The 22643-nt window shown below is 57.0% G+C and overlaps 1 protein-coding gene and 1 long non-coding RNA gene across 10 annotated transcripts in view; one reads left to right on the top strand and one right to left on the bottom strand.

The window, feature by feature from the left end:
* LOC108177425 (uncharacterized) overlaps positions 1-22643 on the top strand; it is a 66378-nt gene that overhangs the window by 12962 nt on the left and 30773 nt on the right. The gene's annotated exons all lie outside the window — the stretch shown is intronic.
* LOC127486595 (forkhead box protein P4-like) overlaps positions 1-22643 on the bottom strand; it is a 69237-nt gene that overhangs the window by 42366 nt on the left and 4228 nt on the right. For all 9 annotated transcript variants that reach the window (XR_011378517.1, XR_011378518.1, XR_011378519.1 and 6 more), the window contains exon 2: positions 9204-9438. Coding sequence is in view for 6 of the 9 variants with exons in the window: in XM_070048167.1 (XP_069904268.1) it covers positions 9204-9422 (219 nt within the window). In the remaining 3 variants the exon portion in view is untranslated. The remainder of the gene's footprint in view (positions 1-9203; positions 9439-22643) is intronic.

Genomic DNA, 22643 nt, shown 5'->3' with positions numbered 1-22643 from the left:
GTGCAGGTATTGGGGGTGCAGTGGTCGGAGGCGTGGGGGAAAGATGGCTAGGAAGAGCCGACAGCCCAGGCAGCCTAGGGGACACTGCTGAGGGTGGGGCAATGGAGGCCGGGATCCCAGGGCTGGGAAGTGGTAAGGGAAACTGAATTCACTCCTCTCCTGGCTGTCTCTTACTCTGGTCCCCTAGAGCATGGAATAGTCCAAGACAGACAGAAAACAACGACAGGGCCTCGCAATCCCGTCCCGTGGCATCCTGTGACAGCCTCCCACTCCCCAGTCTATCCCTGCCCCCTTGCCTGGAGCACTCCCTTTGGGCCAGAGGAGAGCCAGGTAAGGCGCTGGGCCTGGCCCAGGCTGTCCCTCCCCTGCCTTCCCACCATTCTCTGCACGCCCTCCCTCCTTCATTCACGTCGACCAAGGGGCTGCCGTGCGCCACAACCGCACTTGGTGTGGGGGAACAGGCTCAGGTGTGGAGCCGACCATGGCACACAGAGGCTGAGACGGAGGTGCAGGGGAGGTGAGCATCAGCGGCCCCTTCTCTGAGCTCTGCTGCGGGGCGGGTTGGGGAGGGCTTCTCGGAGGCCATGGCAGCTCTGGACTCCCAGAGGGTGGTGCATGGGGAAGCTGCAGGGCGTTGCCACTGTGCAGGTCCGATGGCCCGGGGCAGAACACTGAATTGTGTGCAGGGTGACAGCAGGAGAGGCCCCAGGGGACAGGGATCTGAACTCCAGGCACACTTCTCTTTTACTCACTCCCCTTTCATGTTCACCTGCATGACACAGGGCACCCACAACACAAAGTCATTTCATGTAGTTCGCTTTCAACCCGGCCCTGATTCACCGTAGGGCCCAGTGGCACCAAAAAGACCACCAGGGGTGGGGTTCGGGGCAGATCCTGAATCCAAGCTCCCCTCCCCAGATGGCCTGGGCATGCTCCCACTACTCTCTACCCCCCACCCCTGCCCTCATCCTCCACACACGCAGCCCCCAGCAGCGGACAGGGCCGTCCTCCAGAGTGGTCACCCAGGGGACCGCACAGGTCACATCCTCACTGCGATGCTGTCAGGGGGCTCTTAGGAAGCTGACCCTTGCAGCTTCCTTGAAAATGCAGATTCTGTCGAGCTGGCTGCGGGCGCTGTGCTCCAAGCACCCCACACGGCACGTATGCAACAGCAGGGACTTCGGAGTTTGCGGAAAAAATGGAGTGAAAAGATGAACTTGCCTTTATGTTTACATCCCGAAATCCATTCAAATGAGGAGCCTTCAAACAGTTCATGGAGAATACATGTTATGGAAAGACTACGCATGGACTTCAACATTTTTTATACAAAAATAAACTTATTTCTAATTCCACTGTTGCAGTAACTTTTTGAAGCACCCTTATCCTACTCATTAAATTCATTTTAGTCTAGGCTGAAAACAGGAGGCAGGCACTGAATCTAAGAGCTGACGCCTGGGGGCTGCTGCTTGTGACACAGGCATCCGGTATCCGAGTGCTGCCTGGAGACCCAACTGCTCCACTTCTGATTCAGCTCCCTGCTAATGGGCCTGGGAAGGCAGCAGAGAATGGCCCAAGTGCTTAGGCTCCTGCCACCCACACGGGAGACCCAGATGGGGCTCCAGGCTCCTGGCTTTAGCTTCTGCCAGCTGTTGCAGCTATCTGGGGAGTGAACCAACAGGTGGAATATTACTCTGTCTCTCCCACTCTTTCTCTGCCTTTCAAATAAATAATTAAAAAGAAAACAAACAACAGAGCTTACAATTGTATAGAACCTTGCAGTTTTCAAAGCAGTCCTGCACTGGTGGAAGCCTCACAATGTTGAACGAAGCAGAGCAGCTATCGCTGCCTCCCCCTTGCAGACAAGGAAACTGAAGCCCAAGGCCCCACAGCTGGCAAGTGGGAGTCGTCCAGACACCTCTGCTGCCCGGCCGCCACCCCAGAGAGGGCGCCATGTCACCGCGCACAGCCGGCGTGGCCTAGGACTCTGCATTTCCCTGATTTGTGTGCTTTCAGTTCTGTGGTTGGGAAGGGGAGGCAAAGGTATGGGGAGAAGGACAAGAAAGGGGGTCCCTAGGGAAAGGCGGGGACCAGAGAAACCCCCATGGCAGTCTGGGCAGGCATGGCATTTAGATTCCACGCCTGGGTAAGCCATCCTGCAAAGCCTGGGGCCTGGGGGAGGCGGGGAGGAGGCTGAGGACAAGGCAGAAAATGGAGCCACGGAGCCTCTTCAGATCTCACTTCCCTCCCATCTACCCAGCCCTGTGGTCCGGGCTCAAGGTCTCGCTTCCTCCAGGGAGGCGGTATTGCCCCGTCAGTGCAGGGGCCCTGGCCAGAGAGATCAGGATGCAGGTCCTAGCTGCAACACACACGCGTGACCGTGGAGAAGTCACTTTCCTTCGGTGAGTCTGATTCTTCTCCTGCAAGACACAGACAACTCCACACCACTTCTCAGAGGCGCTGTGCAGAGCACCCTGCCGGACAGTGCACACGGAGGCCCCAGCAGAGCGTGCAGCACCTGGGGAGTCCTGGATGAACACTAAGCACCATCATTACTCAGCCTGCACCAGGCAAGCTCCTGGTCGTCTGCCCAGTGCCACCCAGAAGGCCTTGCTCACAAACCCTCTTCCACACCACACCTCCCTCATTCCCCTTCAGGCCTGCTAATGAAGCTGAACAGCCCCTCCCCCCTTCCCCATTCAGAAATCATTAGCAGGATCTCCACAATTAGGCACCAATGGTTTATAACAGATGGCGTCCGGGGAGGGCAGCTGGGGAGGAGGGGAATGAAGCGGTGGTTCTGAGGGCAACAGGGAGGGGCTGAGAAAAGAAACAAGGCTTAGGGCAGTGGGGCCCCTCACCTCTGGGACCACACTCCCCTGTCTGAGAATTTGTGGGTTGGGGGTGTCACCCTAGGAAACCCAAGTGCAGGGCTCCTTAGCAGTTCCTTCACCTGCAGGTGCGTCCTTATTCATGTGTTGTGGGGGCAGGGGGTGTAGAACAGACAGACAGCTGTCAGTGGAGTCACAGACCCATGGCCGTTCGGTGTTTGTCAGACTGCTGGCAGTGACCCCACAGAGGGGGCATGTCTCGACCTCAGTTTGGTGGGTCCAAAGTCAGGAACTGCATACCCCCGTGCATACTGCTCCAGCTCACTTTACAGATGAGCGTGGGGGCTTCCAGGGCAGCGACTTATCCCCAGAGACACAGCAGCAGCGGCGGTGGCTACAGAGCCTGGACGGTGCCCTGTGCCGAGAGAAGCAGCGAGGGCTACCCAGGCAGCATGGAGGAAGCACAGACAGACTGCCACTAGGACTGTGGTGAGAGCCGGTCGAGAAACACCACCCAGAGCTCTTCTAGCTGCCTCTGGGGAGTTCTGGTGAAGCTGGGGTTCACTCTTCCCTAACTTGCCTTCGTAACTGATTTGCAGTGTGGGTCGGCCAGGCTTAGGGGAAGACAGGCCTAGAAGAGTGTTGCAGGGCCTGGCCTGCCTTACCCTGTCCCAAACCTGAAAAACATGCCCAGGGCCCCACACCTGTACCCCCGAAGTGACTCGGCAATCACTGGCCAGTAGTAGCACAGAGCTATGAGGTCCCGGGGAACATGTGCGCGGCACTGAGGAGGTGGCCTTCGCAGGCCACAGGCTGGCCAGCCAAGACAGGCAGTGAGCGGAGACGGGCGACTCTGCACCCTGACACAGCGTGCAGGGCAGGGAGGGCAGCCTGCTGCCTACCTGCACCCACCGTGTGGCCAGGGGAGGCCTCTTTCGGGAAACACTAAACATCAGAAAGCAGCGACTTTTCCTTCAAGGTGGAGGAAACAGCTGGTGCACTACAGGTGGGAAGACCTTGGTGTATTATTAACCGCAAAGTCCAGGGTGGCCCAGCAGAGAGGCCTGAGACAGAGGCCCAGAGGGGTGCAGGGCCGGAGCACACAGGCACAATGATTTTTTAAAATTTCATTCTATACTTGGGGAAGAATCATTGAAGGCTTTTGAGTAGAAAGTGACATAATCTTTGAGTGTAGACAACTCACTGCTAATAAACAGTAGGTGCCTAATAAGTACTCCTTGGTTTCAATTACATAGAAAGCAACTCTTCATCTGCCTCTCAAAATGCAACTCTTCAGGGACCAGAGGGTGGAAGGTGGAAGGCAGGGGGCAAGGGGCAGAGGTCAGCGGCCCTGACCACTGAAGGAACCGACCTGGGGAGAACCAAGTTCTCGACCAGCCAGGCTTTGTCCTCCAGCAAAAAGAAATAAAAATGAAATGACACAGGGAAGGGGGATAAGGAGGGGGAGAGGAGACCATAAAACCCCCGAAGTGATTCCACACTTTTTTCCCTTGGAGGGGAAAAAAAAAAAAAGCTTTTTGGAAAAGGCTGTAAATTTTTTTTACACCAACCTCGTAAAAATGACATCGGCACATTCTCAAATTAGAACCATTAAAATGAAAACCAGCAACACAGAGACACAGGCAGGCCCACGTGGGTGGGAGACACATCCCGGGCGCACGGTCCCGGTTTCTGGGCACTTCCCTGCCAAGTGCCTGCGCTCCCTCTCTGCCAGGGAGATGAGCCCCGTGGTCCAGGGGGGACCGCCATCCTCCAGGGCCTCCTGCACTCCCCACACCTGACCCACGCTGGCTTCCCACAGGCCCCGGCCCATCCAGCTTCTCCAGGGTGCCCAGAAGGGACAGTGTCTGGCCTCGGGCAGGGAGCTGGGGTCACCCAGGTGGTGGTGGAGGGGCAGAGGTGGGCAGGTCCCAGGGAGGGCTCTCCTCACTCCCGGAGTCTGGAGACGGCTCCCAGACGCACAGCCTGCCCGTATCTGTGGCCTTCTGGGGAGGTGGGTCTACTTCCAGGTTCTGGGTGCTGAACCACTCTGCAGGGACAGTAGGTCTGGGCCACGGAGGGGCCTCAGTTCCTTCCCCTCTCAGAATAAAGGTGTTGGCTCCCCCAGGAGGAAAACCAGGCCACCCCCTGAGGCTGCCAGTCCTCACGCTGAGTCCATCGTCCCGGAAGAGGAGAGCGCTGCTGACTTGGTCCCCAAAGTCTCATCAGTAGGAAAAGAATTCTGTGGTACAAAGGGAGTGAGGGAGGAGAGAGGACGGAAGCCAGGAAGCTCCCTGGCCCACAGGAGGGGCCTGGAGACCCTTCCCAGGTCCTGGGCCCCGTCCTCCCCCTCCCCAGGAAAATTCCCAAAACAGAAATAGGGTGGCCTTTGGGGATGCCAAGGGAGCTGGCCAAGGGCCTGGCCCTGGACACATTCTCCTGCAGCTCCACCCCTCACCTGCTCCCTCCCTACTCAGGCTGAGTTGGTGTGAGCTGGTGTGAGCTGGTGTGAAGGTGCCACACCTCCTGGGGGTGGGGGGAGGTCAGGCCCCCAGCATCTCCTGGGCTGTAGCTGGTTCTCCAGAGGGAAGAGAAGAATTCAGGAGCAGGGCCCAGAGGCAGTGTCTGGGGTACTGAGGCTGAGAGCCCCAGAGAAGTGCAAGGCAGGGGCAGGGGCAGGGCCTGCTCACGGCTGGACCCTCCCCCTCCCAGAGTCCCCCTAAGTAGCCTGGGTAGAGGGGGTAGGAGAAGAAAAGTCTCTTGCATTCTTCTGTTCCCCTCCCCCACTTCCCTGACCCCGTCCATCTCTTTGGGGGTGGGGGGAGTTAAAAGCCCATTAATGTGCAGAGCCCCCCCAACCCTTTTGAATCTCCTCACAGGATGTGAACAGGGTGGGATTTGGCCCGGTTGCCACAGCAACTGCACTGGGAGTTCCCAGACGCTAGGCAACCCTCCGCTGACCCTCGCTGACCTGTCACCCCCGCAACCCGCGGACAATGGCAGTGCGCGCTCAGGAGGCCCCGACGCCTTTCAGGGCGACAAGGGCTGCTGCTGCCGCAGCTCTGCCCGCCCCACCCCACCGGCTCAGCCCTCCTGGCCCCAAGGCCAGCTCTCCCCCCGCTGGCCAGCGGGCCTGAGCGCCCAGACCAGACCTGAGACCCCCACCCAGGCCCCCCGACATCCCCAAATCCCACTCCCCCTTTCTCCAGCCCTCACAGCTCCCCATCAGAGTACTTGTGGGGGGGACTGGGGAAACTGCCCCACAGGGGAAACATTTCTCAGACAGGTGAAATCTGAGTAAAGTAAAACACAGCTCTCCAAGACCACCACCGTGGTAGAGGGTGCCGACGCGGGAGAGGGCTGCGAGCTGGAGCCACCTGCCTCTGCAAAGGAGGGGACCCACAGTGCATGTCTGTCTGGGGTGTCCTCCAACGGCAGCTGTGGGTCACTAGCTCCAGCGGGCCGGCGGGCCTGAAGCGGATCCAGGGGACAGACTCCTCCAGGCCTCTGCAGGCCCCGTGCCGCCTCCTCAGGGCAGGTTCTCCGTCGGGGGCTGGAGGAGAAAGGGCCAAGGGCAGAGCAGACGCCCAACCAATAAGGGGCTGGAAGCCGGGGTCTTGAATGCTGCGGTGGGGGCAGCCAGCCGGGGACCCTGGCTGGAGCGGGCCTGGCAGCCCAGCCAGGTCACCCCTTGGCCTGTGTTTAAACAAGCTCCCAGGCGGCTGGTTGCATGGAAACCAGCTCTGGTTCCACAGTGACGTGGAGCCCTCCTCGGCGCTGTTTGTTTGGGCCTAGAGTCCTCTCACTGGCCTGCTTGCTGTCTATCTCATTTACACCCAAAGGCCAGCTCTGCATTGCTCAGAGCGCAGGGACAGGGATCAACAAAGGGACAGGGGCTGGGGACCCAAGGAGGGCACAGAGCAGAGGATGGGACCAGTGTGCAGCAGGCAGCCCCACTCCCCAGCCCTGTCTCCAGAGTTCACAGTGGGCGCCAGAGCTGGGCTGGGGGGCGGGGCTGCTCTTTGATTGTGTACAGCCTGCTGAGGTTGGAAATGGCATGCTCTCGTTCACTCACCAGCAGACATTTACTTAGCACCTACTGTGTTCCAGGCCTTGCCCATAGGAGGCTGGGCTGAGCCCTAAACCAGGAACTAGGCCACAGGTTCAGCTGCAGCCTTTGTGTCGGTTGCACAGCCAGTGCCTCCCTCTGGCAGCCTCATCTGTGAAATGGGTATAATGACACGGACTTCCCAGGGAAGGTGCTGGGATTTTGAGACACAAAGCCCCAGATGCAAGGCATCTGCTTGTCCTCCAAGGACTTCCTGGCTGGACTTTTTGAGAGCGAGGAGGAAACCCAGGGGGCCAGACTCTGCTTCCCACGGCTGTTTACCGCACAAACAGGAACATTTGCCGCCGGAGCGCCAGGAGGTGCCACCCAGAAGTCTACTTCTGACATCAGGAGTGGTGAACGGCCCCCAGACAGTTCCATCTTCATTGAGAATCTTGTCGTTTTAATTTTGCAGGGATCTTTTTTGCAGTTTGGAGCCAACAAAACCTTTTTTTAAGTCTCAAATATTTTCCTTGGCCCCGGGCAATATGCCCACAGTGAGCCCAAATGGATAAAACAGCCCTCTGCCTGCCTCCAAATCCCCACCCCAGTTTATTTGTGAAACAGATATAGGATTTTCCAGGGCTTTGGGATAGTCCCCAAAACAAACAGGAATAACTGGAACGTGGCCTACAGATGGTGCGACACGGCTCATGTGCAGAGCAGACCCAAGAAACCTGATCGGTACAGACAGTCCTGTCTCTCCCCACCCCAGCAGCGCCCCACTTATCCTGAGATCTGTGTTCACTCGTCCCTTAAGTCATTTTGTAAAAGAAACCCTGCAGTTTGGGTATCTCCCCCAACTTCCCATCCTATTCAAAATTCTTCGTAGCTCTGTGTACACGCATACAGGCAGGGAGGAACTGGCCTTGGGGGCTCCTGGTGGGGCGTGCTTTGTTGTTAGTTCGATAAAGGGTAGGATTTTGCCCTTTGGCCTTCTGTCCCGACAGACAGCACAGACTCTGTGGGACTCCTCCCCAGGGAATGTGCTTAGCAAGGCTTGGGAGACGCCAGCAAGCTCCGAGGACCACTTCCACCGGGACAGAAGACAGGCCGCCCCTGACTCAGCCTCCACTATTGGCAAGAGGAAGTGATTTTGAGAGTTCTCAATTCTGCCCCCCACCCCCCGACACACACACACGCACAACTCAATGTGTGGTGGGTTTCACTCCCAAAGTGCATCTGAACCTGACAACCCTGGATTTCAGGAGGCCAGCTTGGGGAGGCTCAAGACATGGCCAAGCTCACACTGCTGGGAAGGGGCTGCCTGGGGCTTTCCCCTGCTTTCCTACAATTGGCTGACCAGCTCAGTGCAGGGTCTGACAGTGCCGCTCCAGAAAGTTCAATGGGCTCAAGGCAAAGGGCCCTTGAGTGGTTACACAGGCACCTGCCTCTGTGCACACCTGTGGCCAGGTGTGGGCACTGGGAGGGGGGCTGCAGGCAGGATCCTGCTTTTCCATTCCCAGCAGAGCCCCTCTTGGCGGGTGCACCCAGTGTCAAGGGATTGGAGGGGCAGAGTCAAAGGAGAGAAGGGGAATCCCAGGGCCGGGGCTGGCTGGGCCGGTTCTCCTGAACTCGTCAAGCACGACTCTCCCCTCTCCCCCTGGGGTGGAGCCAGGACCTGGGGCCCTTGCTCTGTCATCACCGAACCAAACTCCCCACGCCAGTGCTTCTCAGAACTCACAGGGGCTGGTCTTGAACTCCAGAACTGGACGCTTCAGGGATGAAGCAGCTGGAAGAGGGCGGGCAGACACAGACGGGGGTTCCTAAGCTGAACCTTAAAAATGGAGGCCAGCCTCTGTGTCCCTTTTCCCAGCTGCTCTGGCCCCTGGTGCCTGGAAGTTTAATCTCTTTGCAGCTTGGATGGGGGTGCCAGGCAGCCTTGGAGGTGGCGAGTGCTTTACAACACAAATAAGGTACTCCTGTGTGCACAGCACCCCCGCCCCCATCACTTTATCCTAGCCAGTTTCCTAGCCAGTGTGCAGTGGGGAGGGGGCACCCACCCACCCGGCACATGAGTGTTCTAGCCTGATGGCCAGTGGCATGCTGGGACTGTTGGAGCTCCAAGATCTCAGGCCCCCTGAACCCCACTCCTACCCCAGGCTCAAGGTGGCCACCAGCATGCAAGTCCCTGGAAGGGACACAGGATGCTGGGGAGGCTGCTGGGCACTGAGGCCAGCAGCCCCAGGTGGCCGTGAGGAAGTGGAATGAGGCCCGGTGTGCCCTCTCCTGCCCAGGGGCCGGCCGGGAGGGGTGCCAGCTCCTACCTGTTGCTGCTGGAAATGCAGCAGCTCCGCCGGACTCATCTCGCCGTTGCTGTCTGCGCCGGGGGCTGTGTCCCTGCCCATGCTGCCTCCAGCCGTCCCTGTGGCCCCAGCACCTCCGCCACCGCCACCGCCACCGTCGGTCTGCCCAGAGAGGCTGCTCACACCATTTTGACCTGACGGAGCCGACCTGATTGTCTCCGAGGCGGATTCCACCATCATGTCGCTCTAACGGGACCTGGAGGAGACAATGGGGAGAGGCTGAGGCTGGACAGGCTCTACCTGGGGCAGTAACCAATGCCCCCCGCCACACAATCACCACCTCATACCCCGCTTCCCCTCTGGGGCGCTCCTCCTCTTCAGCTTCTCTGAGACCCTGCGACCCTTTGTGGGGTGCGGCCTCTCCTTGGCTCTGATGAGGAGAGGCCCCAGATTGGAGTCTCCCCATGTACCCCTCCCCCACACCCCCACTTCCTCAACTTTCAGGAGAGCAGGGGACGGCGAAGATGATGTCCTTGGCTGGTTTGGGCCAGAACGTTAAGGGGAGATGGAGAGGACATCAGCTGGGGGCTGGCAGAGCAAGGCTGAGGCAGGTGAGCCACCTCCCACCCTCACTGCAATGGGTTCTAGATGTCCCCACCTAGACAGGGGGTCCCCCAGGACACTGACGACCCGAATCCCTACTGGGAGCCAGGCACCCAGCCCGGCCTGGCGACTGCAGCCGCCACCCCACTTTCCAGCTTCCATTTGAAAGCTCTGAGCCCAAGATGCCTGGCCCAAAGTAGACAGACGCTCAATGCCATCTCCTCCACGAGAGACGGTTATCACCATGCCAGTCTTACAGGTGGAAAAGCCGAGGGTCCGAACCCAAGACAGGGTGTCAGAGACAGAAATGCCCCCCTCCCACCCTGGAAATGCTGTTTAAGGAGCAGCTGACACATCCCCAGAAACAGGTTACGTTTGGGATGGTCAAGGGCAGTGAGGCAGCGTCCTGAGCTACCTCCCACAACTCATGGGGGTTCTGGTACCTCCGGGACATGTCCTCAAATCCTAGTGAGGCTCCAACAGCCCCAGGGCCCACAGCCCCCAGACAGAAACATGGATTTTGGTCAAACAGGATGTGGTTTGTATCCACCACTGATTTTCACACATCTTAAAACTCCCCAAACCTCGGTTTCCTTGTCTGCCAAGTCATTTAATCCCAGCCTCTTGGAGTCCTTTGAAGAGTCCATAGACAGCACAAGGCACCTGGTGGAGGCAGGCCCCTAGTCCTGATCAGCCCGTTCTCCCGCCACCCAGATGGTGAGGTGGAGGCCTGGGGCTCAAAGAGGTCAAGGACCTGGCCCAGATCACACAGAGAGCATCAAGGGGCAAAGCCACCCAGGCACCCAGCAGCAAGGCTCAGGCAGACCCCATAACCACAGGGCAGCAGCTTAGAGAAACTGCAGGCAGGAACTAGTCTGCTATCTCCCTAGCTCTGTCCCCAAGGCAGCAGCAGTTCCCAGGGCATCAGCATTCCACCCTCCCTCCCCCACCCCCAATATCCTCTCCCATCACTCCCAAAGAACTCTCCTCACTCTCCTAGGCCACTGGTTCTGTCTTGGTCCCTACTGGAAGCAGGAGGGCAGCAGCGTGGGGGACAGACAGCTGCTAAGAGTCCACACGGAGCCACAGCACACGCCACTCCTGCGGGGCCTCGCCCTCTGTGACTCTGGGTGTCCCTGCTCCAGGGGGTCTTCGTGGCCTCTTGGGTGCCCCATGCCAGGTCCCCAAGGGCTGGCTCTCCTCCCACTCCTGAGCTCTGAGGGGAGCTGGGCCAGGGACCAGGGCTAGAACGAGGGTGGCGGTTCGGAAGAGATTGAGCACTTAGTCTCTGGCCTTAATGGCGGTGTCAGCCTGAGGCTAGTGGCCGCCAAATGATGGATGGGGTGGGCGCCACGCTCCACCCGCCAGAGCACAGGGCTCCAGCCCCCTCCCCCTGAAACCACCCACCCACCTTCACCGCCGGGGGAGTGGGGGGCTCTGGGCCTCAACTGTGGGAGGGGGAATAGGGAGACAGCAGGGGCCCACTCTGTCCCCCTCTCAACCAACCCTGGTCCTGCTGGGGGTTGGACAGCAGCTGCCTGCCCCAATTCCAAGTCGAGCTGCTTGGAGATCTGAGAGCTCCTGGGCCCCAGGGGACAAAGACTGGAGCCTCAGGGGTGCGTGCACACGCAGGAGAAAGGAAAGAGAATGGGTAGTCACTTCCTGCACTCACAGGAACACCACAAAGTTGTAGACTAGACAGCAAGTTTGGGAGAAAGGAGAGAAAAAGGAGGGAGGAGGATGCAAGCAGAGGTGTCCTTTTCTTTCCTGTCTTTTTATTTGGGAAGGGGGCACCAAGTGACGCCCAGTGCACAACATAATTGCTGCAATGTGGCGTGTAATAATAGCTATTCAAGGGCCGATCATTCATATTAAACAGGGTGAAGCAAGCCTCTCATTTGCATGCTGAAGATTAGATGCATTTGAAAAGTCATTTCCGCAGGGTGTATGAATGGCATTAATTCCCATGTGGCACACTGTGCCCCCTCCCGGGGCCTTCAGCCTGCTGACACATACCCATCCGCCTTCTTCCCTGCTCCTGCCCGCCCACCAGCGGCCCCCCAGACCCACAGGGCAGGCTCTCCCAGGAGAGTTCTCAATCCTCACCTCTGTGCTCCCAGTACTGAGTGCATGGGCTCTGGATGTCGGAGGCCCAGCCAATTAGGGACAAGATGGGGGGTGCTGGGGGCAGGTAGGAGGGTCCACGAGAGCCTGACCCTGGCTAGGAGAGAAGGCAGGGGCTGGGCTCAACCACACACCAGCTGGGTGGGAACCCTTTGCTTTCCTCTGTCTCTGGGCCCCAGTTTTCCTCCCTCGACACAGGGAGATGGTCTCAGCTCCAGGAGTACAACGACCTGGTCCAGCTTGTGACATGAAGCCACGGGGGTAGTCACTTTCCCAAGAGGCCCACCCCTTGGAGAGCTGGGTGCCTGCTCTGTTACTAGGGTACAAGTCCAGGAGCTCCTCCCCCAGACACCCATTCGCTCAGCAAGGAGCAGCTTGGCACCTGCAGAGAGAAGGGGAGAAGCCCTGGGAACTGGACCATCTGGTCTCAAGGCCCAGCTATGCGACCTTGGGTGAGTCACTGTCACCCAGCCTTCCCAGACACCCCTCCTGTCCCAGGCTGGGGGCAGTGGAGGCGGAGCTATGGGTGGTCCAGGATTTTTTTTTCTGGGGCTCTGGCCTAGCACTTAGGCAGGTCCTTGTCTCCCATCCCCAGGGCTCCCTTGCGCAGAGCAGGGGCACCTAGAGGCTCCCGCAGACACCGAGCTACGGAAGGAAGCTGGGTCAAAGCCACAGCCGCCTCTTCCGCTCTGGGGGCCCCTGTGGGCTGCTGGGGGCTCCCACTTCCCCCAGGGCTCCCAGACTGGGTAGCACGCGCAAAAGGTGAGGGACGCCCTCTGAGCTTGCCCAGGTCTGCCCGTCTGCTCCCAGGCCGGAAGTGCCTAATTCCACCTACCTCAGGGCCAAGGAGGGGTGGATCCAAGGGCGGAGGATGTTTTTTGGGGGGATGGAAAAAGAGATGAGGAGCCCCACACGCGGATAAACCTTTTGTGCCTTTTTGCAGGCCCATATGGTGTAGGGAGTATTAATTACCGTAGCTTTTTAATTAACAATCGCTTAATCTGAGCCGTAACATTTGCCACGACACCCTGCGCCTCACCGCGAACCCGCGCCGCCCGCCCTGCCAACTCATCAATTAATTTTTATTGACGTTTTCTTCCCCAAATAGGCACAATACCAGGGTTTTCCAATTAACACCTCCGCGATCTCTAATTAGTGCAATTAACAGACTGATGGATGCCCGGAGTTTACCCGCGAGGGAAGGAGGGAGGGAGGGGGTGGAGCCGCCCTCAGCGCGCTCCCGCCCCGCTGGGCACACACGTGCACGCGCAGCTGGAGAAGGGATGTGCCCCAGCTCTTAGGGGGCGCAGAAGGGGCGTGGCCACAAGTAACTTGCACCCAGAGCATTGATGGCAGCTGTAATTCAAATAAGCAAGCAGCTTCCAGCTCTTGGGAAAGCTAGAATCTAGTCCGGAGGTAGCAGACATCAGCAGCTGGCAAACCAGAGTCCAGCCCCAGCTCTGTCACCAGCTTGCCTGTGACCGGGATAACGATGAGAGCTCGAACTTAGCACGGTCAGTGGAAAATGGAATTAAACAGTAAATTTATCTTCGGGCAAAATATTTTGAAACCCATGCATTCGAGGGGGCCTCCAAAAAGTTTACAGCAAACGTGTATTCCAGAAACCCAATGTGTGCATCCCAAGAACTTCTGCACCCTAATGGCTTATTTTTAAATTCCATTTCCATGAACTTTCTGACGTGCCCTCAGTTATAATTTATGACTCCAAGAAAGACTAGGAAGCAGACTGCACCACAGGACAGATAAAACTTCTTAAAATAGTTATCATGAAGCGAGAGAGCAGAACAGATGGACCAGGGGATAAACTTCAGCCCATGCCACCTTTGAGAAAGCTGTGAAAACACAGATCTCTGGACCCCAACCCCAGAGACTCCAGTTGAGCGACTCCGAGACTGGGCCTGAGAGCCTGCATTTCCAAACAGCTCCCAGGTGACGCGGACGCTGCTTGTTGGAGGCAGCAGGGCTCCGACGATGGCCACCCCCTTCGGTCATGAGCTTCTTGGCAGCTCACACCACACGATTCCTCTCCAAAAGCCATTCATTCGTTCCCCACGTAGTTGGGGTCTCCTTAAGCCAGGCACTGAGGAGCTACCTGCCAGGGAACTGCCCTTTTCCTAGGTAAATCCGGCATTTGCCTATTTGAAAGTGTAGGTACCAGTTGGAGCTTTGGCCATGAACAAAGTCATTCTTCTCTCTCCTCCAGTGGCTGGCGGGGAGCACCCGTCACCAGCAGTAAGCCTTCATCTATTCATCTGTTCAACAAATATTTGAATACCTCAATGCACCTGGCTCCGTGTGTGCCAGCCCGAACAGAGCAGGGCACAGGCCCTGCTCTCGCAGAGCTTCCGTTCCCCAGAGGGGAGCCAAGTGATAAATAAGGACACAGATGAACAGACAAGCGCAAATAAAAGAAGTTCTATCAAGTGTGAGTTCAGGGATAATGGGATACAATTTAAATGGAAGGGGTCAGGGAAGGCGTGCATTGCTGAGCAAATAGCATTTAGGCCTAGAAATAAAGGAGTGGGCGCTGGCCGAAGTGTATGCGGAATGCAAGGGAAGCAGCATGTGCAAATGCCAGAGCTGTCTTTGAAACGGACACATCTCCGGATCATATAAAGACTCACAGGAGGGGCTGGTGCTGTGGCGTAGTGGGCTAAGCCTCTGCCTGTGGCACTGGCATCCCATATGGGTGCAGGTTAATGTCCCAGCTGCTCCACTTCCGATCCAGCTCTCTGCTATGGCCTGAGTAAGCAGTGGAAGATGGCCCAAGTCCTTGAGCACCTGCATCTGCGTGGGAGACCTAGAAGCTCCTGGCTCCTGGCTTCAGATCAGCTCAGACCCAGCTGTTGTTGCCATCTGGGGAGTGAACCAGTGGAAGGAAGATATCTCTGTCTCTCCCCCTCTCTGTAACTCTGCTTCTCAAATAAATAAATATAATTTTTAAAATGAATAAGATTCACAGGATACTACACAGAACAGTGCAGGAATGGCTTACACTCCTATTCTTTTCTCTCTCTCTCTCTCTCTTTTTTTAATGTTTATTTGAAAATCAGTTACACAGAGAGAGGAGAGAGAGAGAGAGAGGTCTTCCACCTGCTGGTTCACTCCCCATTGGGCCACAACGGCTGGAGCTGTGCTGATCCAAAACCAAGAGCTTCCTCCAGGTCTCCCATGTGGATGCAGGGGCCCAAGGACTTGGGCCATCCTCCACTGCTTTCCCAGGCCATAGCAGAGAGCTGGATCGGAAGTGGAACAGCTGAGTCTTGAGCCAGCACCCACATGGGATGCCGGTGCTTCAGGCCAGGGCATTAACCCGCTGCACCACAGTGCAGCAAGGGACACATAGCAGAGGGCTTTTCAAAGCCATGAGCACGGATCCTACCAGTAACTGAAGGCTGCTTTCCAATCCAAGGACCCAGGAATGCTCTCCCCCATTAGCTCTGGTCCAGAGGTCCACCAGCCTCAGGCCTTCAGGTGAGAGGAGGGTCCTTGGGCAGCGGCCACCTGGGCAGCTGCCTTATTCAGCCAGCCACTCATTCGCCACTCTGCCTGCCTCATTACCTTTGTGACACTGAGCCCTGAGGTCACCAGTTGAGTCCTGGTTTCCTTGTCTGTAATTTGGGGCTAATACCAACAACGTTGAGGGTTTGCTGTAGAATCACATGGCACAAGAGTCAGCATTGTAGCATAGCAGCTTAAGCCTATGCTTGTGACATCAGCATCCCACATCCAAGTACTGGCTGGGGTCCTTCCTACTCTGCTTCCTATCCAGCTCTCTGCTATGGCCTGGGAAGACAGCGGAAGGTGGCCAAGTGCTTGGGCCCATGCACCCACGTGGGAGACAGGATGGAGTTCCTGGCTCCTGACTCCCACTTGGCCCATACTTGGCTATTGTGGCCATTTTGGGGAGTGAACCAGTGGACAGAAGATCTGTCTCTCCTTCTCTCTCTGTTGTTCTGCCTTTTGAATAAATTTTTAAAAAAAATCTTTATAAAGAAAACACTGTAGAAAGACATTCAGAGGAAGGTAGTTACTGTGACTGCACTGAGAACTCGGCACACCCTGCTGCAGGCCAACTCTGGGCCATGGTTTCAAAGTGGATCCCATGCCATCCCCCTTCCCAGCCCTCGGCTTAGCACTTGAGGTACGTGAAGGGGACGCAAGGGTTAGACTGTGGCGGCTACTCCGAAGCAGGCCCTAAAAGCTGAGCTGCCGATGTGAGTCCCACAGCTACTGGGCTGTCTGAGCATGCCAGCAGCTTCTCTCCCCAGGCACATGGAGCTCTCTGGGTTCCAGAAAACCTGATCACTCTCTGGGCCCCTGCCTGCCCTGGACTTGGGAACCCCCCTCGCGTAGGTCAGAGGCTGACACCCTAGCCTGTCCTCCCCCCACTTTGTCCAGCCTGAATGTCCCCTAAATGACTTGTAACATCCTAGGAGCCACCTGCCCCAACTCTGGGAACCACTCAAGGCCTCTTCTGAGCACAAGAGTGCAGACTTCTGGGAGCTTAGAACAAGGGGCGGGGTGGAGGGGTGGGAGGGACCTCTTTCTGCAAGGCGGCAACAAAGCTGCTGATTTGGGAGGGGAGCCCCCATCCAGCTACTGCCTGTTCCAGGTTCTCACCCAAGCTTCAAATCACTTTATTTTCTAACCCTAAAAGTAACAGACATTTTTGGTAGCGTACTTTGAAGGGATTAAAAAAAAAAAAAAAAAGAGTAAAAGAAAAAAATAAAAGAAGGAATCCTCACAATCATACTAGCCAGCTAGGCAGCCTTTTGGTGATAGCTCCCTCCAGTCAATCCCCTTTCGCTCTCTTTGGGCACATAAACATTTAAAAAGTGAAATTGGGGTCATAATCTGTCCACGATTGAATTTTCCTATTTTTCCACTCACCACTTACTATCATAAGCATTTCCACATGACTTCAAATATTTTAGGCAACGGTATTTAATGGTCACATAGTTGCTTGAGTGGGCTGCATGTTCCAGAATTTATTTAGCCAATCCCCTGGAGTAACAGCTAGACTGTTACCTATTTTTTTACTATGACTCTGCAGGAAACTCCTTTCTGGGAAGAGGATGCTCTGCATTTTTTGACCATTTGCCTGGGATGCGTGTTTAGAAGGTGCACTTGCCTATTTCTGAGGCTCCTGATACATTTATCCTCTACTTGATGCCCATATAATTCATACGGGTCTGCCCCCTGCAGCAGCGCACCTGTGTCTCTGCAGGCTCCCGGGCCCTGTCTTCCTGTCCATTTCCCTCCATTCCTGCCAGCTCTTTCCCCAGGATAGGTTCGGATCCTGTCGGGAGCGTGGAAAACTCAACACTGCACACTCTGGGCCGGGGGTGGGGGTCAGGAGGGCTTTCCTTGCCCTTGACCCTGAGCTCACAGGGCCCTAGGGCCTGGACAGATGGGGTGAATGAGACACAGCCCTTGCATTCAGAGGACTCCTGAGCTGGCAGAGGAGAAAGACACACACAGGCAAAACACGCTGACAGGTAAGTACACCTCCAAAAATAAAGCCCTTGCTCTCAGGGTTTCACTGAGGTGCCCGCCTGTTGTGTCAAGGGTATTCGCTCCACTACATTTTGCTACCATGCTCACTTCCAGAAAACAATAATAGAATTTAGATGCTTATAATGGCACAAGGAATTTTTGAAATCCACGCCTGGGAGGGGTCTTCCCACAGTCCAAGGGAAATGCACATTAGGAGCAAGTCGTGCACGGATTTCAAAACAGACTTCCCGTTGAACACTGCTTTCCATGAAGTTTTTGAAGTCATCCCTTACAGCAGAATGGGAGAATTAAAAAAAAAAAAAAAAAAAAAAAAAAAAAGCGCCTACACACCTAGGCCCCCAGGGGTAGGACCCAGGCTTGGCTAAGTAAAAAGCTTTCTCAAGTATCCTGAGGTTCAAATGCAGTCAGAGTTGGGGCGTTCTGCCCTGTGCACGCACAGCTTTACAACTCAGGGGTGCTGGCGGCATGAGAGTAGGGCCCCCCCGTCAGGCCTGGGCACAAAACAGCAGCCATGCCCTTGCAGGGGCCCCATCTTACCTCAGGAAGGACCCACGCTTCCAAGGTGCCCAGGGACTTGTCAAGGTCACTTGGCTGCTTGCTAAGAGAAACCAGGTGGCTCTTCCGATCCCACACCAGTGCTCCTCCCCACGTAACCTGCATGTCCCTCACCGCCACCCCCCAGCCTACCTTTTGCTGGCCCTGGTGCTGGCCCAGGAACGGCTCAGCCAAGCCCTGGCAAGGAGGCTCCCTCCACACGCCTTCCTGCTACCGTGACCAGAAGGAAGGCTTCTCAATAAAGGGGAAAAGAGAGCGCGAGCGGGAACCAAAGATCCCACTCCATCTCATTAAGAAAGTAAACATAAGAGCCATCTAAGTGTCTAATTAAGCTTCTAATTAGTCCCTGCTTGTTACTAATGCAAATTAGATTACTCCGCTTAACTACAGCATGTCCACAACACCCTTGTTAATTGCGGCCTTTTGAAATTAAATTACTCCCTAATTAGCATATCAAAGCCATTGATTCGGCGCTGGGAAAGATGAGGGCAAGAGAAGCCGAATGCCAAGTTTGGTTAATCAGAGATGGCTAATTAAATAGTGACGTCTTCCGTGGGGGGCCTGCTGGCTAAGGGGTAGGGGCAACTCGCCCAGGGCCCAATCGGCCATCTGGAGCTTGGCTCTGGTGGTGCCCCTGGCATCAGGGGCTCCTGCGGGTCTGTGACAGACCACTGGCCTAGCTCTGCCTGGGCGCCGGCTGCTCTGCCCAGCCTTCCTTCACCTCCCCAGACGACTTGTGGGCACGGCATTCCAAGTGGTCTTGCGCATCCAAAACCCAGTCACACAGGAAGATGCAAAGTCGCAGTGCCCTTCCGAGGCTCTCCGTTCCCAGACAGGATCCAGAAGTGTGAGCTCTTCCCTAGGCCCCATCTGCACGTCCCTCCTGGAGAGAAAGCCCTCCCTCCCCCCAGCAAAAAGTCCAGAGAGAGAGTAAGCTGGGGGCGGGGTGGGAGGGCAGGGAAGAGGGTGAGGCTTTTATGGAGGGGCTCGCCTTGGCAGGGCAGGTTTGGCCTCAGCTTGGGGACAGCCTCCTGCAGACATAGGCCTTAGGATCCCCTCCATGTAGAAAGAGAGCTGCTCATGCCACCAGTTCTTAGTGGCTGGGTAGGAATTAGATTTGGGTCAGGGGTCCTCACTGGTCTTCTCTCCAGTCTTTCAGACAAGGGCCCCTAGATTTTCCTTGAAGAATGCTGGATGACTCTAACCAAACGCCCTGGCAGCTTGGCAGTTGGGGGGGGGGGGGGCAGGGAAGAAGCAGAGGGCACTAAGAGGCAGCTGCTACTCCCTCACAGTCTATCCTTGCCACGCGGAGCTCACAGGGTCTGGGTTTTCCACACTGAGGGTGCTTATGTGCAGCTCTCCACAGTAATGAGCAGGGGCGTCTCAAGAAGACTCATGGGGTGAAGGTAGTCCACATGTGACTTCAGCCCTCCCGGCCAGCATTGCTCAGAGGCAAGTTCCACTCAGCTGTGGGACCCCGGGCCTTTCAAGTGAGAGTGATGACCGTCACCACCTGGAGGGTCCCCCAGGGCTGCTGGGAGGATGAGAACAAGCACAAGTCCTCCACCCGGGGTCTCTGCTGGCCACCTCATTCCACCTGCCACCAATCTTGCCCATGCTTCCTAATGGAAATGCCTCGTAGAACAATCCCCCCCAGCCCCACCCCCAGCTTTCAGGGATGTGGGGTGTGCACACGCCAGCAGGTGCCACACACCTGTGCCCTCGGCCCTGTACTGAAGGGGTCAGCCCATCTGGGGCACTGGTTCCTAACTAACTCTCCTAAAAAAGGGTGGAACAAGAGCAAAGACCAGATGGCCAAGGGAGGCCCTGCTTGGTCCTGTGCTCCCTCCCTGCTCCCTCCAACCAGGGTGCAACCCACCCCCACCACCAAGTCCCTCACCAGAAGCACCTGGAGCATATAAGGTCAGGGTCAGGGCCAAATTCCCAAAGGGTGAATGAAGTTTGGTTCATTTAAGGAGAGATCAAACGGGGCCCAGGGCAGAGGAAGTCCCCCTGCTCCCCACCACAGAAAAGATGAACCCCAGCTAGTACACAGCCCAAGAGGCAAAGGGGCCCAGAGCACTGGTTTTGTTTTAGAAAATACGTGAAATTAAAAGCAAGGCAGGAAAAGAGAAATGGGGGGGGGGGGAGGGGAGAGCTGTCCCGGTGTGAAGGGGGAGGGGCGACGGCAGCGCACCAGGGCCAAGCCGCAGCCTGCCTTGCGGAGCTCTCGCTCCCTACGAGATTCAATTAATTGATAACAAGAGGCATCAAATTAATTTCTGGAGGATGTGAGATTCTGATGAAGGGAAATCTCGTTGATGGGGATCGGGTGGGAGGGGGCGGGCAGCGCCCCTTTTAATCAGCTCAGGTGCCCAACTGGGTGGCTGGGTCCCGGGCCCGGAGCTCCACAGCGCCCCTCTGGGGACAGACCCACAGGGCAGGAGGCTCCGGACACTTCTGGAACAAAGAGTGTGTGCTTGGCGACCTCTGGGGCTCTTCCTGGCTCCCAACACGCAGCTTGGGGAAGGGAAGGCGGGAGAATGGTCCTGCAGATGCTCCCTGACCAACTGAGGCCCAAAGAAGCAGGCCAGGTGGTGCCTGAGCCGCGGCCGCGACCGCGACCAACCGAGGTAGGAAGTGGACTGCTGGGCGCTTCCTGGGGCCCCTCCCCGTGTGCCCGAGAGAGTCCAGACCTTGTTTACCACCAACTCACAAAGTCTTCCCGAGCACAAGGGATACAGCTCTCGGCCTGGGTGGCCCTCTCTGAAAGACAGAGGCCAGAAGGCCTGAGCCACTCCCCCGGACCCCCAGACACCAGTTGGAGCTGCCTGGCCCGGCCGACATTTTCTCAGCACCGCGGTGGGGGGGGGGGCCACAAACACAAGGGGCTGCATTCCCAAGCTCAAGTCTCCAGCAACGTCAAGTGCGGCTCACGCTGATATGCGCTCTGGAGCTCAGGGGGAAAGCCAGCTGGGGGGAGCAGTCCAAAGAGAGAGTGAGAGTGCCAGGCTGGCTCTCTGGGGGAAATCCTGGAGCCTTCCTGAAAGAGGGGTTCTCCCATGGGCGGACTCTGTACCCTCAACACAGCCCGTCACCACAGGAAGCACCTCTGGCTCCAGGAAGCTGGCACTTGGCTTCCCAAGTGCTTATGGCAGCTGCCCCTCGGAAATCCTGGGGCTCCATCTCCCATCCAAATCTCGCCAGAGCACCCTTCCCGTCCAGGATGGGATCTGCATCTGCTCAGGGAACCCCTGAAGGAAAGAAAGGACAGCCCACTGCCACCCTACCTTGGCCCAACTTTTCCAGGCCTGGCTCTCCTGGAAAAGTCTAGAAACCTTCTCCCAGGAATATGGAGCCAGGACGCTAATCCACACTCAGGCCTGCCTCAGCCACGGCCCATCCTGCTCCCGACTCTTCCCGGGTGGGCGCCAACATCCTGTCTTGGCTGGGGGAGGTCAGGACAGCCAGCACCCGAGAGTGGCACTCCGGCACTTGCTCCATTTCTGGTTTTCCAGGTTGCAAGTGAACCACTGCTTGTATCACCTCTTCCCTGGGCCCCTCCTGCCTGTCCCTGCACACAGTAGGGGCTCCACCTCATTTGTTAAATGGACTCCATTCCCAGGGCCATTGCTTTGCACCCCTCCCTCCCTTTTTGGCAGTCAGAATCTGGGTAGCTTCCACACCCACCAGCCCTGCCTGCCTTGAACAAATGCCAGAGGGTCTGGATTCTATACACTTTGTACTGTCCAGGAAAACCACGATCTTGACCCCCTCCCCAAATCAGGTGCCATCAGAACCCCCTGGCTGGGAAAGTTAACACCATTGCCATCTTGCACGAAAACCGATCCCACCTAGCCTTGGGCTTCAGTGGGGCAGAGCATGGGGTCCAGGGAGGTGGGCAGAGCACCTGGGATTTGGGACACAGACTGCATGGCTACCACTCAGGCTGGGAAAGAAAAAAAAAAAAAGAAAGGTGCAAGGCTGAGCTAGAGGGAGAGCCAGGAAAAGACCGCAGTCTGAGGGCACCAGGCAGGCCCAGGCCTAGACACCACAGCCCCACACCCTATCCACACAGGTACCTTTTGCACGGGGAGCTCTTGCTTGCTAACGCTGCAGGCTCTGTAGGAGCTCCTCTTCGCAAAGCCCAGCCACAGAGCACAGAGCAGGGCGGGCTCCTGCTGGGATCCCGGCTCCGCTCCGCAGAAGTGGCCTGCATGAGGGCGGGTATTTCCACCAAGACGCTCCAGATGCACTGCCAGAGCCAGCCAGCAACTTCAGGCTGACCTCATCAGGAGGAGGTCCCAAGCGGGTCACACACCTGCCCGAAGGCTGTGCAGGCTGGAGTCTGCACATCCTAGAAACCTTCCCTTTCAGAGAGAGAGGTTACTCGCCATGCCCCCCCCCCCCCCACTGCCCTGTATTCTGGGGAATTATCCCTCGGCTCTGTATTAGTCTCCATCAGCAGGTATGAAAGGCCAGGCTCTGAGTCCACACCCTCCCTTAAAGAGCAGACAGGAAGGGAAGATAAAGCCTACACACTAGAGGGAGGAGAAAAGCCGGGGGGGGGGGGGGGGGGCAGCTCCCCCACCACCAGAGGCTCAAGCCCTCTGGGTTACACTGGGAGGCAGAAGCCCC

Source organism: Oryctolagus cuniculus, chromosome 8, assembly GCF_964237555.1.
Source record: "Oryctolagus cuniculus chromosome 8, mOryCun1.1, whole genome shotgun sequence".
Lineage (NCBI taxonomy): Eukaryota > Metazoa > Chordata > Mammalia > Lagomorpha > Leporidae > Oryctolagus > Oryctolagus cuniculus.
Note: the sequence above shows the minus strand (reverse complement) of the source record. Positions and strands in the feature narration are given on the sequence as shown.